This window comes from Diplotaxodon limnothrissa, linkage group LG14 (assembly GCF_057381915.1).
Source record: "Diplotaxodon limnothrissa isolate DT_005_m linkage group LG14, D_limnothrissa_male_GT1.1, whole genome shotgun sequence".
Taxonomy (NCBI): Eukaryota; Metazoa; Chordata; class Actinopteri; order Cichliformes; family Cichlidae; genus Diplotaxodon; species Diplotaxodon limnothrissa.
The window spans coordinates 591211-606085 of NC_140609.1; the positions used below are offsets into that span (position 1 = coordinate 591211).

The following is a 14875-nucleotide window of genomic DNA, read 5'->3' on the forward strand; positions in this document are numbered from 1 at the left end:
GTCTCAAGTCAAGTCTCAAGTAATGTCAGGCAAGTCAGAGTCGAGTCTCAAGTCACTGGTGTAAAAGTCCGAGTCAAGTCACAAGTCTGAAACTTTGAATTTCAAGTCCTTTCGAGTCTTTAAAAAAAAAAAACGAAAAAAGAATGTTGCAGTTATGCTAAATGTAAATATTAGACCATGTAATTTTAAAATCTGTGTTTTTCTCAACACATGACAAAATAGTGAACTTAGAAAATATACACAAATTGTGAAATTGCACCTCTTTAAAATGCAGCTCAATTAAACCTAGCTCCAAGAATAATTTTCACCGACAGTTCTGAGATAAGCTGCATGTTATTCTTGGATGCGGTTGTAGGACCGGCTTTAAAATCGCATGACAAAAATATCATACACATTAAAAAAACTGTATCACCAACGTAGCCTGGACAACATTTGCTAGTTAGATGAAGTCAGCTATCTCATCGTAGCATATTTATATGCATATTTATAATCATACGGTTCTTGGAGTGAGTGCACACACTCATGAAGTTTAGTAACTTCCGGTCACTGCAACAAGCCCAGGTACAGTTTACCGACGGATGGGTGCAGGACCTTGAAATGCACCGTGTAGAACGAAAGACCATCGTACGTATCATAAGTTTACCAGTCTCACAAATCGTCGTCATAAATACACATTCGTTAACCGTTTATTAATAGGACCTTTGAGCTCAACGGTAATTAATTAGTAGTGGAAATAATTTCTGGTAGCATCACAGAAATGTAGCAGTGACAATAATACTGTATGCTGTAATCGTACTGGGCAATTAGTGATACAAACCTGTTTTATCCTGTGAATAAAAGTATATGTTTTTGTTAATGTACCATAATAACAGAAGCGAAACGCAATATTGTGTCAGGACAATTTACTATTTATGCACAATAAACAAAGGAGCATAGCGCGACAATTTCTGTTCAGCGCCAGACTTGCTTGTAACCTATATCACTAATTATGTTATGAAAATGACGTATTAAGTACTAAAAAACACTGACCTTCGTGTAAATGCTTGGAGCAGACTAACCTGTGAGCTGGAGTGTTCTGGGACGTTATATTTGATCTTTGAATGGCTGCAATCCAGTCGCGTCTTTGTTACTTCGGAAACATGGCTCGAACAATTTCTCTTCAACGACGTAATCCGATAACAACCGATCTCTTTACCCGTCGGCTTCCCGTGGCTGTCATGCGACCGGCTATTGCAGTTAATGATACAACAGCTTCTTGACATTTTTGTGTTTATTTTTATCGCTGTATAACTGATTTCAATTGAAAGCCTGCGTACGCTAGTACCGCTTGCCACGAGTTCCCAGAATCCTTTGCGGTTCTACCCGTGAATGACGTCACATTTTCAATCTCTATATAATATGCATGTTAAATTTTATATTTGGGGTAAAATATCAAGTCTTTTCAAGTAAACCGGTTCAAGTCCAATTCAAGTCCCAAGTCATTGGTGTAAAAGTCCAAGTCAAGTCACAAGTCTTAGAACATTTTTTCAAGTCAAGTCTAAAGTCATAAAATTAATGACTCGAGTCTGACTCGAGTCCAAGTCATGTGACTCGAGTCCACACCTCTGGTAATCTGAGTAACTTCTTTTTGCAACAAGGCCAACATTTGGGGGCCCACGTCATTGGTTTCCACGGTGGGCTGATCCAGCGGCTCTTCCGGTGGAGACGTGGCTCTGCGCTGCTGCCATATTGACGCTAACTAGCTAACAATCACACAACTAGAAGTCAGCTGTATATTCGCACCTTGCTATTCCAGAGGGACGAGGAATCACCAAAGCAAGAAACGCGAGAGACTGACGACCGTCGTGCCGTAGAGAGAGACCACAATGGTGAGTGACAGTCGAAAGTGACCATTATTTCCCTGCCTTTTATCGGGCCTAGCAGCTATCATAACATTGGCTAGTAGCTAAAGCTAGGTATGAGCAAACTAGCTTCTCCCCCCCCTCATGAACGAAAGAAGACAATTAATAAACGGTGCTTTTTTTATCGGAGCCACAGTGATAGCGACATGTTCAGGTGCTAAAATCGAGTAAATGAGTCGTCAAAGTTGAATTTCACCTGAGTGAAGCGCTTTAGCTGTGCAGTCCGTGCTGACGTGAACTAGCTTTGCGGGCTAGCGCTAGTTGTCTCCTGTCAGTAGCCGGATCCGTGCAACCACTGCCTGCTGTCAGATTGTAATAAGCCAGGTTAAACCGACCCCGGCTCTGCGACATACCCCAACTATACGTACAACTGTGTTATTATAGTTAGCTAGTGTCGATGACTTCGATAACCAGTTGCTGCGCGTCTTTATCGAGTTCACATCGGTGCGATCAGCTCTTCCATTTCTATTGTCAACGTGTAATCAATGCAGTTCCTCCAGTCATTTAGCACAGCCACGTAAAGCGTCCGTTTATGTCAACCATTGTTATACTCATTATATTAAACGACCCCTGATTCTTTTATAAGATCATTTTCCATTGTGCTAACATCTGCACCAGTAAGACACGCTCACCTAAGAGAAAGGCAAACAGCGGTTAGTTCATGTGCATTTAGTAATGTCCTCAAACAACTACAGCCGTGTGTAATCAGGAGAGCACCAATATATCAAATGACAAGTACTCTCGTCTGGTTTTTCTGACTTCACTGTATCGCTAAATATCAGAATCAGCTGATATTGTCCTACCTGAGTGTAGGCCACATCAGGCTAGCATTGGATAATGGCTGACTTAGACTTCTACAGTGGATATTTGAAGAGCCAACGATGTAACCTATGCAAGTGGCCAATGTTATCAGCATTTGTGTGCTGGTGCATTATGTGCTAATTACATTGTGCTCGTTTCCTGGGTTTTATATGCAGTGTCACCTATGACGAAAGCAAATAAGACTTTTTGCTCCTGAGTCTCCACTCTTCAATGTGAAGCTTTTCCTCTTCTTTGTACATTTCCTCATGTTCACTCTGATAGTTTTGTCAATCTTCCTCCTGTAATTTGGTGAAATGTGTGTTCTTATTTACTATGATTATTATTCCTTATATGTAGATGATTGATAAATCAGATCAAAGACTACAGCAAAAAGTAGCAGAAATTCACAGGAGGGATCGGTGGTATTGAACAGTCACGGTTGTTTCTGGCTGTGTCAACATGACGTTACATTTTTAGGCAGGAGCACATCAGGTTAAGATGTAGGGTTTCCAAGTAGTTTGCAGTCACAGTGTACCTATGTGGTAGATTTCCTGCTGATGAATGAATCCTCAGTAAGTGTGATGAAGATCTGCAGTAGTGTAAACAGTTCTGTTTTTTTTGTTGTTTAGTTTTTTCTTGTTTCTTTGGAATAAAAGAAGAAAATATTACATGAAAAAAAAAAAATTGAATGTTGACATTTGCTGACCTCCCTTTTGTTATTATGAGCATAGATGTTGGTCCGATTACTGCATCTTTAGTTGTAATAGTTCAGGTCTGTGGGAAACTAAAGTAGTGAAATTCCTCTGTACCCCTCAGGTGCTGTTGGCAGCGGCGGTGTGCACCAAGGCCGGCAAGGCCATCGTATCGCGGCAGTTTGTGGAAATGACCCGGACACGGATTGAGGGTCTCCTAGCTGCGTTTCCTAAACTGATGAACACGGGCAAGCAGCACACCTTTGTGGAAACAGACAGCGTTCGCTATGTGTACCAGCCACTGGAGAAGCTCTACATGGTCCTCATCACCACCAAGAACAGCAACATCCTGGAGGACCTGGAGACACTCAGACTGTTTTCCCGTGTGGTAAGCGCACACAGGCAGGCTTGGATAGAAGTCAGTTTGCAAAGAGCATTTAAGTACATGTTGTCTGACATGTCGACGAGGTGACCGGTCTGGTAACAAAGAAGAATAAATGTAGAGACGTGTCACTGTATAAACCTGTACGTTCTGAACGTTACAGTAAGTGTACATGATGGATGTAGCTTCTTTGAAACCAGCTGTGATGAACTAAGGGTGATCTCACTGTAAAAAGATGACTAGCTAGCAGCATGTAAATCACAAACATTAGCCGATGAGCATACCTTGGGTAATCCTCACACCCAAAATAACTCATATTTACATAATGGGCTCAATATTTTATTCATTATGGCCTGAAATTAGTCACCGAGCCCATAAACTCACCAGCTGTTTACCTGGAGACGCCCCCTGGTGGCCGCTGAAAAGAAAGCAAAGAAAGATTACAGACTTCTCTTTGTTGCTTTCCCACAGTTTGTTGTAGTTGGGCATGAAAGGCACGTTTGTCTTGAATTAATGAAGAAAGAAAAAAATCTAATGACTGAAATGATGTTAAAGTGCGAGAAGCTGAAATGTGAGGTGGAGCGATGCTTTTGCTGCCAGCCTTTAGGCAACACGGCCACTGAACTTCATGCTGACTGAAGTGATGAAGTCAACAGTGTTAGGCTGTTAATGCAATACGACCATACGTTTGTATTACAGTAGATGTTAAGAGTCAGGCTTCAACAGCAAAAAATATAAAGGTTTAAAATACAGTTTTAAAAACACTGCATGTACAAACCAGGAAAAAAAAAATAAAAAGTAATTATTGAAGTTCTTACGTTGAAACTGCCCTCAGCAAGCAGCTGCTCTAATCAGTGTTACTGCATCATGAGACTCAAAGCTCCTCTGAAGCTCTAAACACTAAATAACAGCAGAGGACAAAACACTGAAGATGTCTTTGTAAGATAAGATAAGATAACCTTTATTAGTCCCACACGTGGGAAATTTGTTTGTAGCCTAGCAACAACACGTGTTAGGAAAAAGCGCTCTGAGTGTGAGTCCACGTTTCCTTCCAGTGCAGGAAGCACTGCCTGTGGACACACAGCATTACGCCACATTTTCTTATTCATCACTGTGTTTAAAAGGCCACTGTGGGCCTTGTTTACCTACAGTTACTGTTCAGCACAAAGGCCCCTGTCTCCAATAAGGAGAAACAGCTGTAACACCTGGGTCCCTGTTGCTGTCTGTTTGATAGGCCAGCCAGTATCCATGCGGTAAACATGTCACTGTTGGCATATATCATTTTTGCATCCTCTGCTGCGAACTGTGAGGACACGGTAAGAAGGAAATCTACATACAGATGTCAGTTTTTCATTGTGGGGAAAAGCTGTGAATCCAATTGATGCTTTGTTGTATTCAGTCACATGTTGTTGATGGTGATAGAAGTGGGGCAGATGATACCAGTTAATCTGTATGGAAGCTGGTGTGCAAATGAAGATTAGGTTCTGGGAATAATGGGTAAATAAATGGTGTTAGTAAAGTCTGTCAGCAAGAACTAGGCTACAGTGGTGCTTAATGTGTCCTTATTGTATCCTTATCCATTAGTTTAAATGAATCGCTCCTCCCGTCTGTTCCAGATCCCAGAGTACTGTCGTGTGCTGGAGGAGAGTGAAATATCGGAGCACTGTTTCGATCTGATCTTCGCCTTCGATGAGATCGTTGCACTGGGCTATAGAGAGAACGTCAACTTGGCTCAGATCCGCACCTTCACAGAGATGGACTCCCACGAGGAGAAGGTGTTCCGCGCCGTCAGGGAGGTGAGATGTGGCTCTGCCTGCCTCGTTGGATTCCTGTTGAATTATTCAGGCAAATTAGAAAGAAGCACATGGAAAGTTATATTACACAATTATTATTTGTCTTGTAAAAGAAACAAAATGCAACAATTGGAGTTTAGTGATTTTTCAAAGCTTAATAGAAGGAGGGAGATGAAGGAGAATATGAGACGTACACACTGTACAGGCTAAGCAAAGTGTGATGAACCCGCATGGTTGACAACACAGCTGCACTGTCAGTATTTAAAATTTAACACAGTCCTATATTTTCCCTCCTTCAGAGTAACTGTCAGCTGTCGTGCTGTGACTGTATTAGCGCTGAGCGTGCTGTTCTGATCCCTGCTCACTTTCTTTTGTAATCCTACAGACTCAGGAGCGCGAGGCCAAGGCAGAGATGAGGAGGAAGGCCAAGGAACTGCAGCAGGCCAGGAGGGACGCTGAGCGCTCCGGGAAGAAGGTGCCAGCTTTTGGCGGGTTTGGCAGCGCTGGCATGACCAGTGTGTCCTCAGGGACCATCATCACAGACACCATCATCGAGCCAGAGAAGCCCAAGATCACAGCGGCTCCAGTCAGGTACAACTCAAGTTTGTATGGGAAGATTTTGTTGTGGTTGCACAAACAGTGGACTGATTAGGCTGATGGGACATGGTGTTTGTTTCTGTTCAGACCAAGTGGACCCAGTAAGGCTCTGAAACTGGGGGCTAAAGGGAAAGAGGTGGACAATTTTGTTGACAAGCTCAAGTCTGAGGGTGAAACCATCATGCCCACCACAGGAAAGAGGGGATCCGATGTTTCGAAAGTTCTGCCCCCACCAGTCAACATGGAGAGGTATGCCCTCATCATTCAGTGCTGTGTATTCTTCTGGGACTGGCTGTTTTCATCAGGCTGTTGCAGTAACGACATCTGAACTGTAATCACGACACATTTATTTACTTATTCTTCTCATTTGTGGCAATCCAATACTTTTACCTTAAATATATAAGTTTCCCTGTTAAAGTCAAATAACAGAAGGATAAAGGATGATGTCATTACAGGTCGAGCTTGGCATCAGTGCGCCCTCACCTAGTTGTAAAACTGGTTGCATGTACATTAATTAATCTCCTGCTTTAATGCACCACCCAGTTAGTGACACAAAACAAACACACCCACAGTGTGACAGGTGCATGCTGGGTACAGGTGTGTGCTGGGTGCGGTTAACAGGCTCATAGATGTCTCTCAGTGGGTCCTAAAGTTATAATTGTTATAATTGTATTATAACTTAATTCTAACATTGTAACAATGTAACATTTTCATAAGTGAGGCTTTTTAATTTGTAACAAAGTGTCCAACAGTGCAGCACGCCTCACAGACAGGCTGCTTACAGACAGGTGAAGAAAACGGACGGTTACAAATCTCCTGTTTCTCAGCGCATGTGTGCGTGCGTGTGTCTCACTGGTGTAACTTCAACTTCATGCTAAGATTCAGTCACAGTGTCATCTCAGTGCTGCTTTCTTAAAGTGTGTGTGGGTGATTTGACCTGCAGTGTGCATCTGCGTGTGGAGGAGAAGATCACGTTGACCTGTGGCCGTGATGGCGGCCTACAGAACATGGAGGTGCTGGGTATGGTGACGCTCCGAGTCACAGACGACAAATATGGACGCATCCGCCTGATTATCAATAACAATGATGGCAAAGGATTGCAACTGCAGGTTGGTTTATCACACACACGTGTGCAGCAGACAGTGCTCCACTGTGTATGTTATGTTAAACACATAACTCAGTTTTATTTACATTACATTTGTTTTTAACCATAATCGTAATTTTGAAGTGCGTTTGGATTTCAGCTGTGTACCTGAACGTTGAAGCTACAGTTATATGAGGAGTCTATATCCACGGTCCCCTATTTACAGGGGCTCAAACACAATCCAGCAAACAAAGATAATTATTATGTTTTAAGAAATATTTCTGTGAAAGCACACAAACTATGTTAAACGCTGTCACGAGCATGCCAGAGCAGCAGGTGGCGCTATAAGCCCGCATTCAGAAAACACAGAAGTGAGCAGTGTAATGTTAAAAATGAGATGAAGGCAGACACAGCAGTGTTTTTCCTGGTCGACAGGTAAACACAGAAATTCCTTTCAGGTTTGGATGACTGCATGTTTTTGGTTTACAGCAGCTTGCAAATGCAAATGTCCCTCTTCAAAGCAATTCCAGAGACTTAAGCTCTTCACTTTGTTAAGAAATGATGAAATGGTAAGAAGAGCGTAAGCCTCTGAGTCTGTTCTGTTTAAAGTGACCCAGGCTGTTTTGCTGTGATGTTTGACAGTAAAAGATCTTTATTGAAACGCGTCTCGCCCTCTGTTTCTTAGACACATCCTAATGTGGACAAGAAGTTGTTCACAGCTGAGTCTGTGATTGGCCTGAAGAACCCGGAGAAGTCCTTCCCTCTTAACAATGATGTGGGTGTGCTGAAGTGGAGACTACAAACCACAGACGAGTCCCTCATACCTCTAACCAGTACGTCCTGATGTCTGCAGCTCCTGTCCTCTTTAAGAAAGCACACTGACAGTGGTAGTAATGTTTGTTTCCCACAGCACAGGATGGCATCTGTAGACAGTGTTTAGCCGTACATGTGTGCCCAGTCTGAGCTATTCGGGTTGATGTATGACAAATACAAGCGTCGCATATCCTCAGTGAAGAAGTTAAATTAGCACGCTGTGATTTCTGCCTAAATGTGAATATTTAGTTAGCTGAGTAGCTGCGTAATGATTTCATTAGATAATGGGAGCCTTGATGTTAGATGGCTGTGTGGGAAATGTTGAAGATTGCCACTGGCACTTATTATCATTACCAGGGTTTTAATAGTTTTGCAATTTTCATTAGTTTTTATTTTTATTTAGTTTTGACTTCAGATTTTCAATTTTATATCAGTTTTAATTAGTTTTTACCATTTGTTTGCTAGTTTAGTTTTTATTTTTTGAAAATCCTTAGTTTCAGTTTAGTTTTGATTCGTTTCAGTTATAGTTTTAGTTGTGTTTGCAATAATTAAGTGCAACATAGAGCTGGGCGATATGAGATTTTTTTCATATCACGATATGTTTTTTTAATTTCAGGCGATAACGATATCTATCACGATATCAGCCAAATAACTATATTTGTAAGATTTAAATGTGCCGTTGCTCACAAGTAAAATGTGAAATAATCAGCAGCTTGTTTTTATTTAAATATTTATTTCCCATAATAAGTTCAACAGGGTAGATGTACTTAAGGAACATGAGACTTTTTCAGATAAATAAAGGCAAATATTGCAAACTACACAAAAGGCAGCCGCTAAAGCGTTTAAGTTTCAAAATAGAACAAACGAAACAGACTAAATTGTCAATTCCACTTAGAAACAAAATATTAATTCTAAAAATAAATCTTAGTTTGTTTTACAGAAGAACAGACAAAACTGACTAACTTTTGTCAATATCAAATAAACTGAGAACTAAAAGGAAATTTCAATCTCTCCTTGTTGTATAGCTTAGCTTTTCAAACAGTTTTAACAGTTACTTTAGTCTGACAAAAGCCGAATGACGAATTAGCGCTTCCAGTCAGAGACTGAGGCTACGTCCACACGTACACGGGTATTTTTGAAAACGGAGATTTTCCGTTTTCGTTTTAAAAATAATCCCGTCCACACATAAAGGCAGAAATGAAGGAAAACGCTGCTATGAACATGCCAAAGCAGCAGGTGGCGCTAGATTCCTAACCGTGCAGAAATGTTGGCCAATCAGAAGTCTAGAAGCCTCGGTGGGAAAAAGTAAACAAAGCTGGGGCATAGAAGCAGAACCGAGTCGTATGTGTGGACGGACAGTAACTGTGTGTATATGTAAGCATTTAAACACTGCAGAGAGTAAAATTAACAGTATTGTAGAAATTCATTTCACTGAAACAATAACGTGGCGCACAGTGTGACGCATGCACCAGTTTATTGTATTTCCAGACTTGCTTTCGGCACATTTACAGTGCAGCTACTCTGTTTTTTGTCAGACTTGAAATAGCCGAAATACCTTCACACTACGGAGCTTCTATGGCTCTTCCGTTCGACAATCTCTCCGGCATTGGAACCATCATCTGTTTTCTCTTCGGTCACGCTCGGTTGATTTTTCTAGTCGGCACACTCATTTCCTCCATTACCCGCTGGCTGCTTCCCAAACAAACACACGTGCGGCTTGGCACTTGTGCTGTACGTAACAAGTCACGCGGACGTGACGCTGCGGCTGTGATTGGTTCGGCTCTGCGCTACTTGATTTGGATTGGCTGACCTTTTTTTTTTTTTTTTTTTTTAAGAGGAAAAGAGCGGCGAGGTCTATCGCGATAGCTTAATTTCTCTATCGAGTAAAAGTTATATCGCGATACATATCGTTATCGTTCTATCGCCCAGCTCTAGTGCAACAAAATCCCAGTTTCATCATATCAGTCATGCTCTTCTGCTCATCCTTGGGTATGTTGCTATTCCAGCTACCTGCACCCTGCACAGGTCGCCTGTCTGTCGCAGGGCTAACACGCAGAGACAGACAACTCACATTCCCACCTATGGGTTCTTTAAATAAATAAATAAATAAATTAGGGCAGATGAACAACCATTGATACCAGGCAACTATAAAATGTATATCTTGGCCCCAATGAGACTATTAACTCTCGCAGCACCGGGTGTTCGTAATTTTGGTTCAAGTGAATTGATAAACTCTTTGAAGGCAATTGACTCACACAGTTATGTAGATATCTCTGTCCTGTTGTCTCGGGATGCATCACGCTGCCTTGCCTGGTGTTAGCTTCTGTTTCTGGGGATGAGGGTTGAGTGTGCTCCCTTCTCAAGGTAAGCTAGGTTGGCCTTCTGGTGTGAGCTTTTCAAGTGCACTTTAAGGTTTGTGGGATTTTTTTTCACTTTTTGTCCCTCATAATTTGTCTCTTTCCACTACAAGACACTTGCTTTATCCAAACACAGTCATATTCAAAGTAATCCCAAATTGGACTCTGGCGCTTTGATTCTGCGCGTGGACGCAGCAACACAGATGACTCGACTAACGTACTGCCACCTGCTGGCATAATGAGACACAGCAAGAAAAAAATCTGGAAACTAAACTTCATTTTCACCCTTGACTATTGTATGACACGCACACATCAATGAAACTAAACACATTTTGCTATAAATTCAGTTAATTTTAGTTTTGTGAACACACATTACAGTTTTAGTTAGTTTTCCTTTTTTGTTTTTATTTTTATTTCCATTAACGAAATAAAATTCACTTCTAGTTTTCGTTATTTCGTTAGTTTTCATTAACGATAATAACCTTGATCATTACTGGCATGGCTGTAATACTGCAGTAAATATTGCGCTGCAACCTGACCGACTCTTCCTCCTCCTCACTGCAACCTGACCGACTCTTCCTCCTCCTCACTGTAACCTGACCGACTCTTCCTCCTCCTCACTGCAACCTGACCGACTCTTCCTCCTCCTCACTGTAACCTGACCGACTCTTCCTCCTCGTCACTGCAACCTGACCGACTCTTCCTCCTCGTCACTGCAACCTGACCGACTCTTCCTCCTCCTCACTGCAACCTGACCGACTCTTCCTCCTCCTCACTGCAACCTGACCGACTCTTCCTCCTCCTCACTGCAACCTGACCGACTCTTCCTCCTCCTCACTGTAACCTGACCGACTCTTCCTCCTCCTCACTGCAACCTGACCGACTCTTCCTCCTCCTCACTGCAACCTGACCGACTCTTCCTCCTCCTCACTGCAACCTGACCGACTCTTCCTCCTCCTCACTGCAACCTGACCGACTCTTCCTCCTCCTCACTGTAACCTGACCGACTCTTCCTCCTCGTCACTGCAACCTGACCGACTCTTCCTCCTCGTCACTGCAACCTGACCGACTCTTCCTCCTCGTCACTGCAACCTGACCGACTCTTCCTCCTCCTCACTGCAACCTGACCGACTCTTCCTCCTCCTCACTGCAACCTGACCGACTCTTCCTCCTCCTCACTGCAACCTGACCGACTCTTCCTCCTCCTCACTGTAACCTGACCGACTCTTCCTCCTCCTCACTGCAACCTGACCGACTCTTCCTCCTCCTCACTGCAACCTGACCGACTCTTCCTCCTCCTCACTGCAACCTGACCGACTCTTCCTCCTCCTCACTGCAACCTGACCGACTCTTCCTCCTCCTCACTGTAACCTGACCGACTCTTCCTCCTCCTCACTGCAACCTGACCGACTCTTCCTCCTCCTCACTGCAACCTGACCGACTCTTCCTCCTCCTCACTGCAACCTGACCGACTCTTCCTCCTCCTCACTGTAACCTGACCGACTCTTCCTCCTCACAGTAAACTGCTGGCCGTCAGAGAGTGGGACTGGCTGTGATGTCAACATTGAATATGAGCTGCAGGAGGAGAACCTTGAGCTCAATGACGTGGTCATCAGCATCCCTGTACCGTACGTACTTATTCACAAAATGTGTATAAGAAGAAAACTGTTACTCTGTCACATCCCTGTCAGTCCTGTGTATGACCGACATTCCCGGTGCTCCTCAGGTCTGGAGTGGGAGCTCCGGTGATCGGTGATCTGGATGGAGAGTACAAACACGACAGCAGGCGAAACATCCTCGAGTGGAGCCTACCTGTCATTGATGCCAACAACAAGACGGGCAGCCTGGAATTCAGCATCGCTGGGCAGCCCAATGACTTCTTTCCTGTCAGCCTGTCCTTTGTGTCTAAGCGCAACTACTGCGACATCCAGGTGGGTTGCATATGATGGAGGCTGACTTCAGTGTGAGGGACAGAAGCTCTGTTTAACTGAGGAGCACATTTTCCACAGAAGGTCTTCGGTTCTCTAAAGTGAATCGGCCTTTAGTTTAATACGTGACAAACGTCAGTAACTTCATAATTCAGTTTTATTTATATAGAAGCAAAGAACAAGTCCCCTCAGGGTGCTTTTAAAGTAAAGAGCCTACAATAACAGGGAGAATACCCCAACAATCACTGTGCTGTGAGCAAACGCTTGGTGACAGTTGGAAGGGAAGAAACCTCCAGCAGACCCAGGCTCAGGGAGCAGCGGCCATCTTCCGCGAGTGGTTGGGGGTGAGGGGAGGAAGATGGGAAGAGATCATTAATAACTGGGACTGAGTGGCCCTGGGATTTGGGACAAAACACATGTTGTCCACTTAAGACTGTTTTGTTACATAGTAAGGCAGGCTAATGTTAGCTGTTGGCTAACATTAGCCTGCCCCAAAAAGTCACTCTGTGGTTTTTGTTTGCTTGTAACTAAAGAAACAAAACAATCCAAGTTTTCAGTGGATCAAAAAGCTGAATGGATGTTTAAGAGGCCACAGAGTGTGGCGTGAGCTTAAAATCCAGATGACAGTGCTGTGTGTTCGTCCCTGTGATAGACGGAGTAGCTGCTGCTAACAGACTCGTGTTTCTCTGTCCACAGGTTACCAAAGTGACTCACGTAGACGACGACAGCTCCATTAGATTCTCTTCAGAAACCTCCTTTGTCGTCGACAAATATGAAATCCTGTAAACCTGTTCAAAGAAAAAAAATTGAAAAAACAAAATCACCAACAAAAAAAAGTCTAAATCTATGCTTCACAGAAAGATTGAAGATCTCTCGCCTGCCCACCCTGCATACACTATGAGACTGTGAACATCGACAGGACTCAGTCAGCCCTGGGGCGAGGCCTCTTCCTGTGGTGGAGCGTCGCAGCGGTGGTGTATTTATATGTTTGTATGAGAGGATCATCTATATATAGAGTTAATTGAACCGGCAAACACACACACACACAAACACACACACACACACAGCAAACTTGTGTCCGCCAAGCAGAACTGTAAATGGGACAAAGTAGAGGATGACTGCAGGGGTGCAGGAGAGCCTAGCGGTCAGGTAAACCCTGGCGGTAGACCGGGCCACTACACTGAGCGCTGGTTGTTTAACTGCCCACCCTGGTGTTCATGCATCCTCCACAACGCTCGCTCGCCGGGATTCTCGCTCTTTCTTTTCACGTTTTCTAAACTGCAGAATAGTAGCTGTCTCAGTCGTTATAAGCCTGACTTTGTTTAATCACTAAACTGTTGTGATCTGATGTCTTGGTGTCGTTCTTCATTCAGCTTCTTTTGTTTCTCTCTCGTGCTTTGAATTTTGTTTCTCCCCAGATTTCTGTACACGTGCTTAAAAAGGAAAACATGGCTGTACTCAGTATGTCGCCTGTACTGTGTGAGGTCATCATCAGCAAAGTTCTCCTTTTATGTTCAACGTGGATACATTTTTTACTGTTTGCTGTATGTTTTTGATTGTTTGCCACTAATCTGGAGGTTGACAGTAAAGAGCAGGATTTGTGAGGGACTCTCGGCTGCGCTGTTACCAAACAGCAAATACATTTGACTTGCATCTGGAGAAAATGGTTTTTTTTTATTTTTATGGTAACACCATTACAGCCACTCCTTATTTTGTCAAGAACAGACTGTGTGTTAACCTCTGGTCCATTTAAGTCCACCTCTCAGCTATCAGATATCCAAAAACAGGACTTTGAAGAAAAGCCCAGAAACAACACCCCAGCCCCTAATCTACCATCCCACAGGAGCGCTCACGTCTCCGATGGCAGTGGGTGCAAGTTGGCACACAGATCAGAGGCTGCCAGCCTGATGCTCCACTCGCTGCGCTCACATCCCAGCTCAGCTCTTCTGTTCTCACAGTCATCCTTTACTTTATTATTCACCGTAATGAGTTTGTCTTTCATGGGTTTTTTCCTTTTTTCCCCAAATTTGTACTCACCAAATTGTCGCAGTGGTTTCGTAGACGTGAGGTGGAAGTTGACGACACGCAGCGTTTTTAACTACATTACTGAAGGGGAATCTTGACATTCCAGTGTACAATTAGAAAAAAAGAATCTTTAATGGAATAAAATGTATTATGGAAAATGTAAGTCTGACTTGGGTTTTTGTTTCAGTGGGCCTGTCATAATTAGGTCGTTGTGTGAAGAAGAAATCGTGTTTGTCCTGTTTGTGTTGTAGTGCTCACTGCGTTGGTTACTGTGTGAAACAGAAATAGCCAGCACGCCTGTTATTATCAACAATCAGATTAACCACACCCACTCAGTCTGCTGGCATTTGAGGCGTTTTTCTCCTGATGACCAATGTTTGCCTCTAAGCCCCCAGCTGCTCTGATCCCACAGGACTTCACTCATCAGGATCATGAGTGGGGGTCACAGCAGCTTCTGCGTGGCTTTTTTATTGAGTGGTTGTTACTGTTCCTATCAGCTGGA

The 14875-nt window shown here is 43.3% G+C and overlaps 1 protein-coding gene across 1 annotated transcript; it reads left to right on the plus strand.

Moving 5' to 3' along the window:
* Window positions 1-1709: 1709 nt before the first annotated feature.
* arcn1b (archain 1b) lies at window positions 1710-14523 on the plus strand. The gene is made up of 10 exons (XM_085370068.1): window positions 1710-1868; window positions 3519-3782; window positions 5393-5572; window positions 5955-6160; window positions 6254-6415; window positions 7110-7275; window positions 7936-8083; window positions 11940-12048; window positions 12147-12351; window positions 13045-14523. Exons 1-10 carry the CDS (start codon window positions 1866-1868, stop codon window positions 13132-13134), a joined length of 1533 nt encoding a protein of 510 aa, XP_085226194.1. The 5' UTR covers window positions 1710-1865; the 3' UTR covers window positions 13135-14523.
* The last annotated feature ends 352 nt before the right edge of the window (window positions 14524-14875 follow it).

What these genes read in the sequence shown, in the direction of transcription:
- arcn1b (XM_085370068.1), top strand. An exon ending in TGTTCCGCGCCGTCAGGGAG is followed by an intron (nt 5,573 to 5,954) that starts GTGAGATGTGGC and finishes GTAATCCTACAG; the next exon opens with ACTCAGGAGCGCGAGGCCAA. An exon ending in ATCACAGCGGCTCCAGTCAG is followed by an intron (nt 6,161 to 6,253) that starts GTACAACTCAAG and finishes GTTTCTGTTCAG; the next exon opens with ACCAAGTGGACCCAGTAAGG.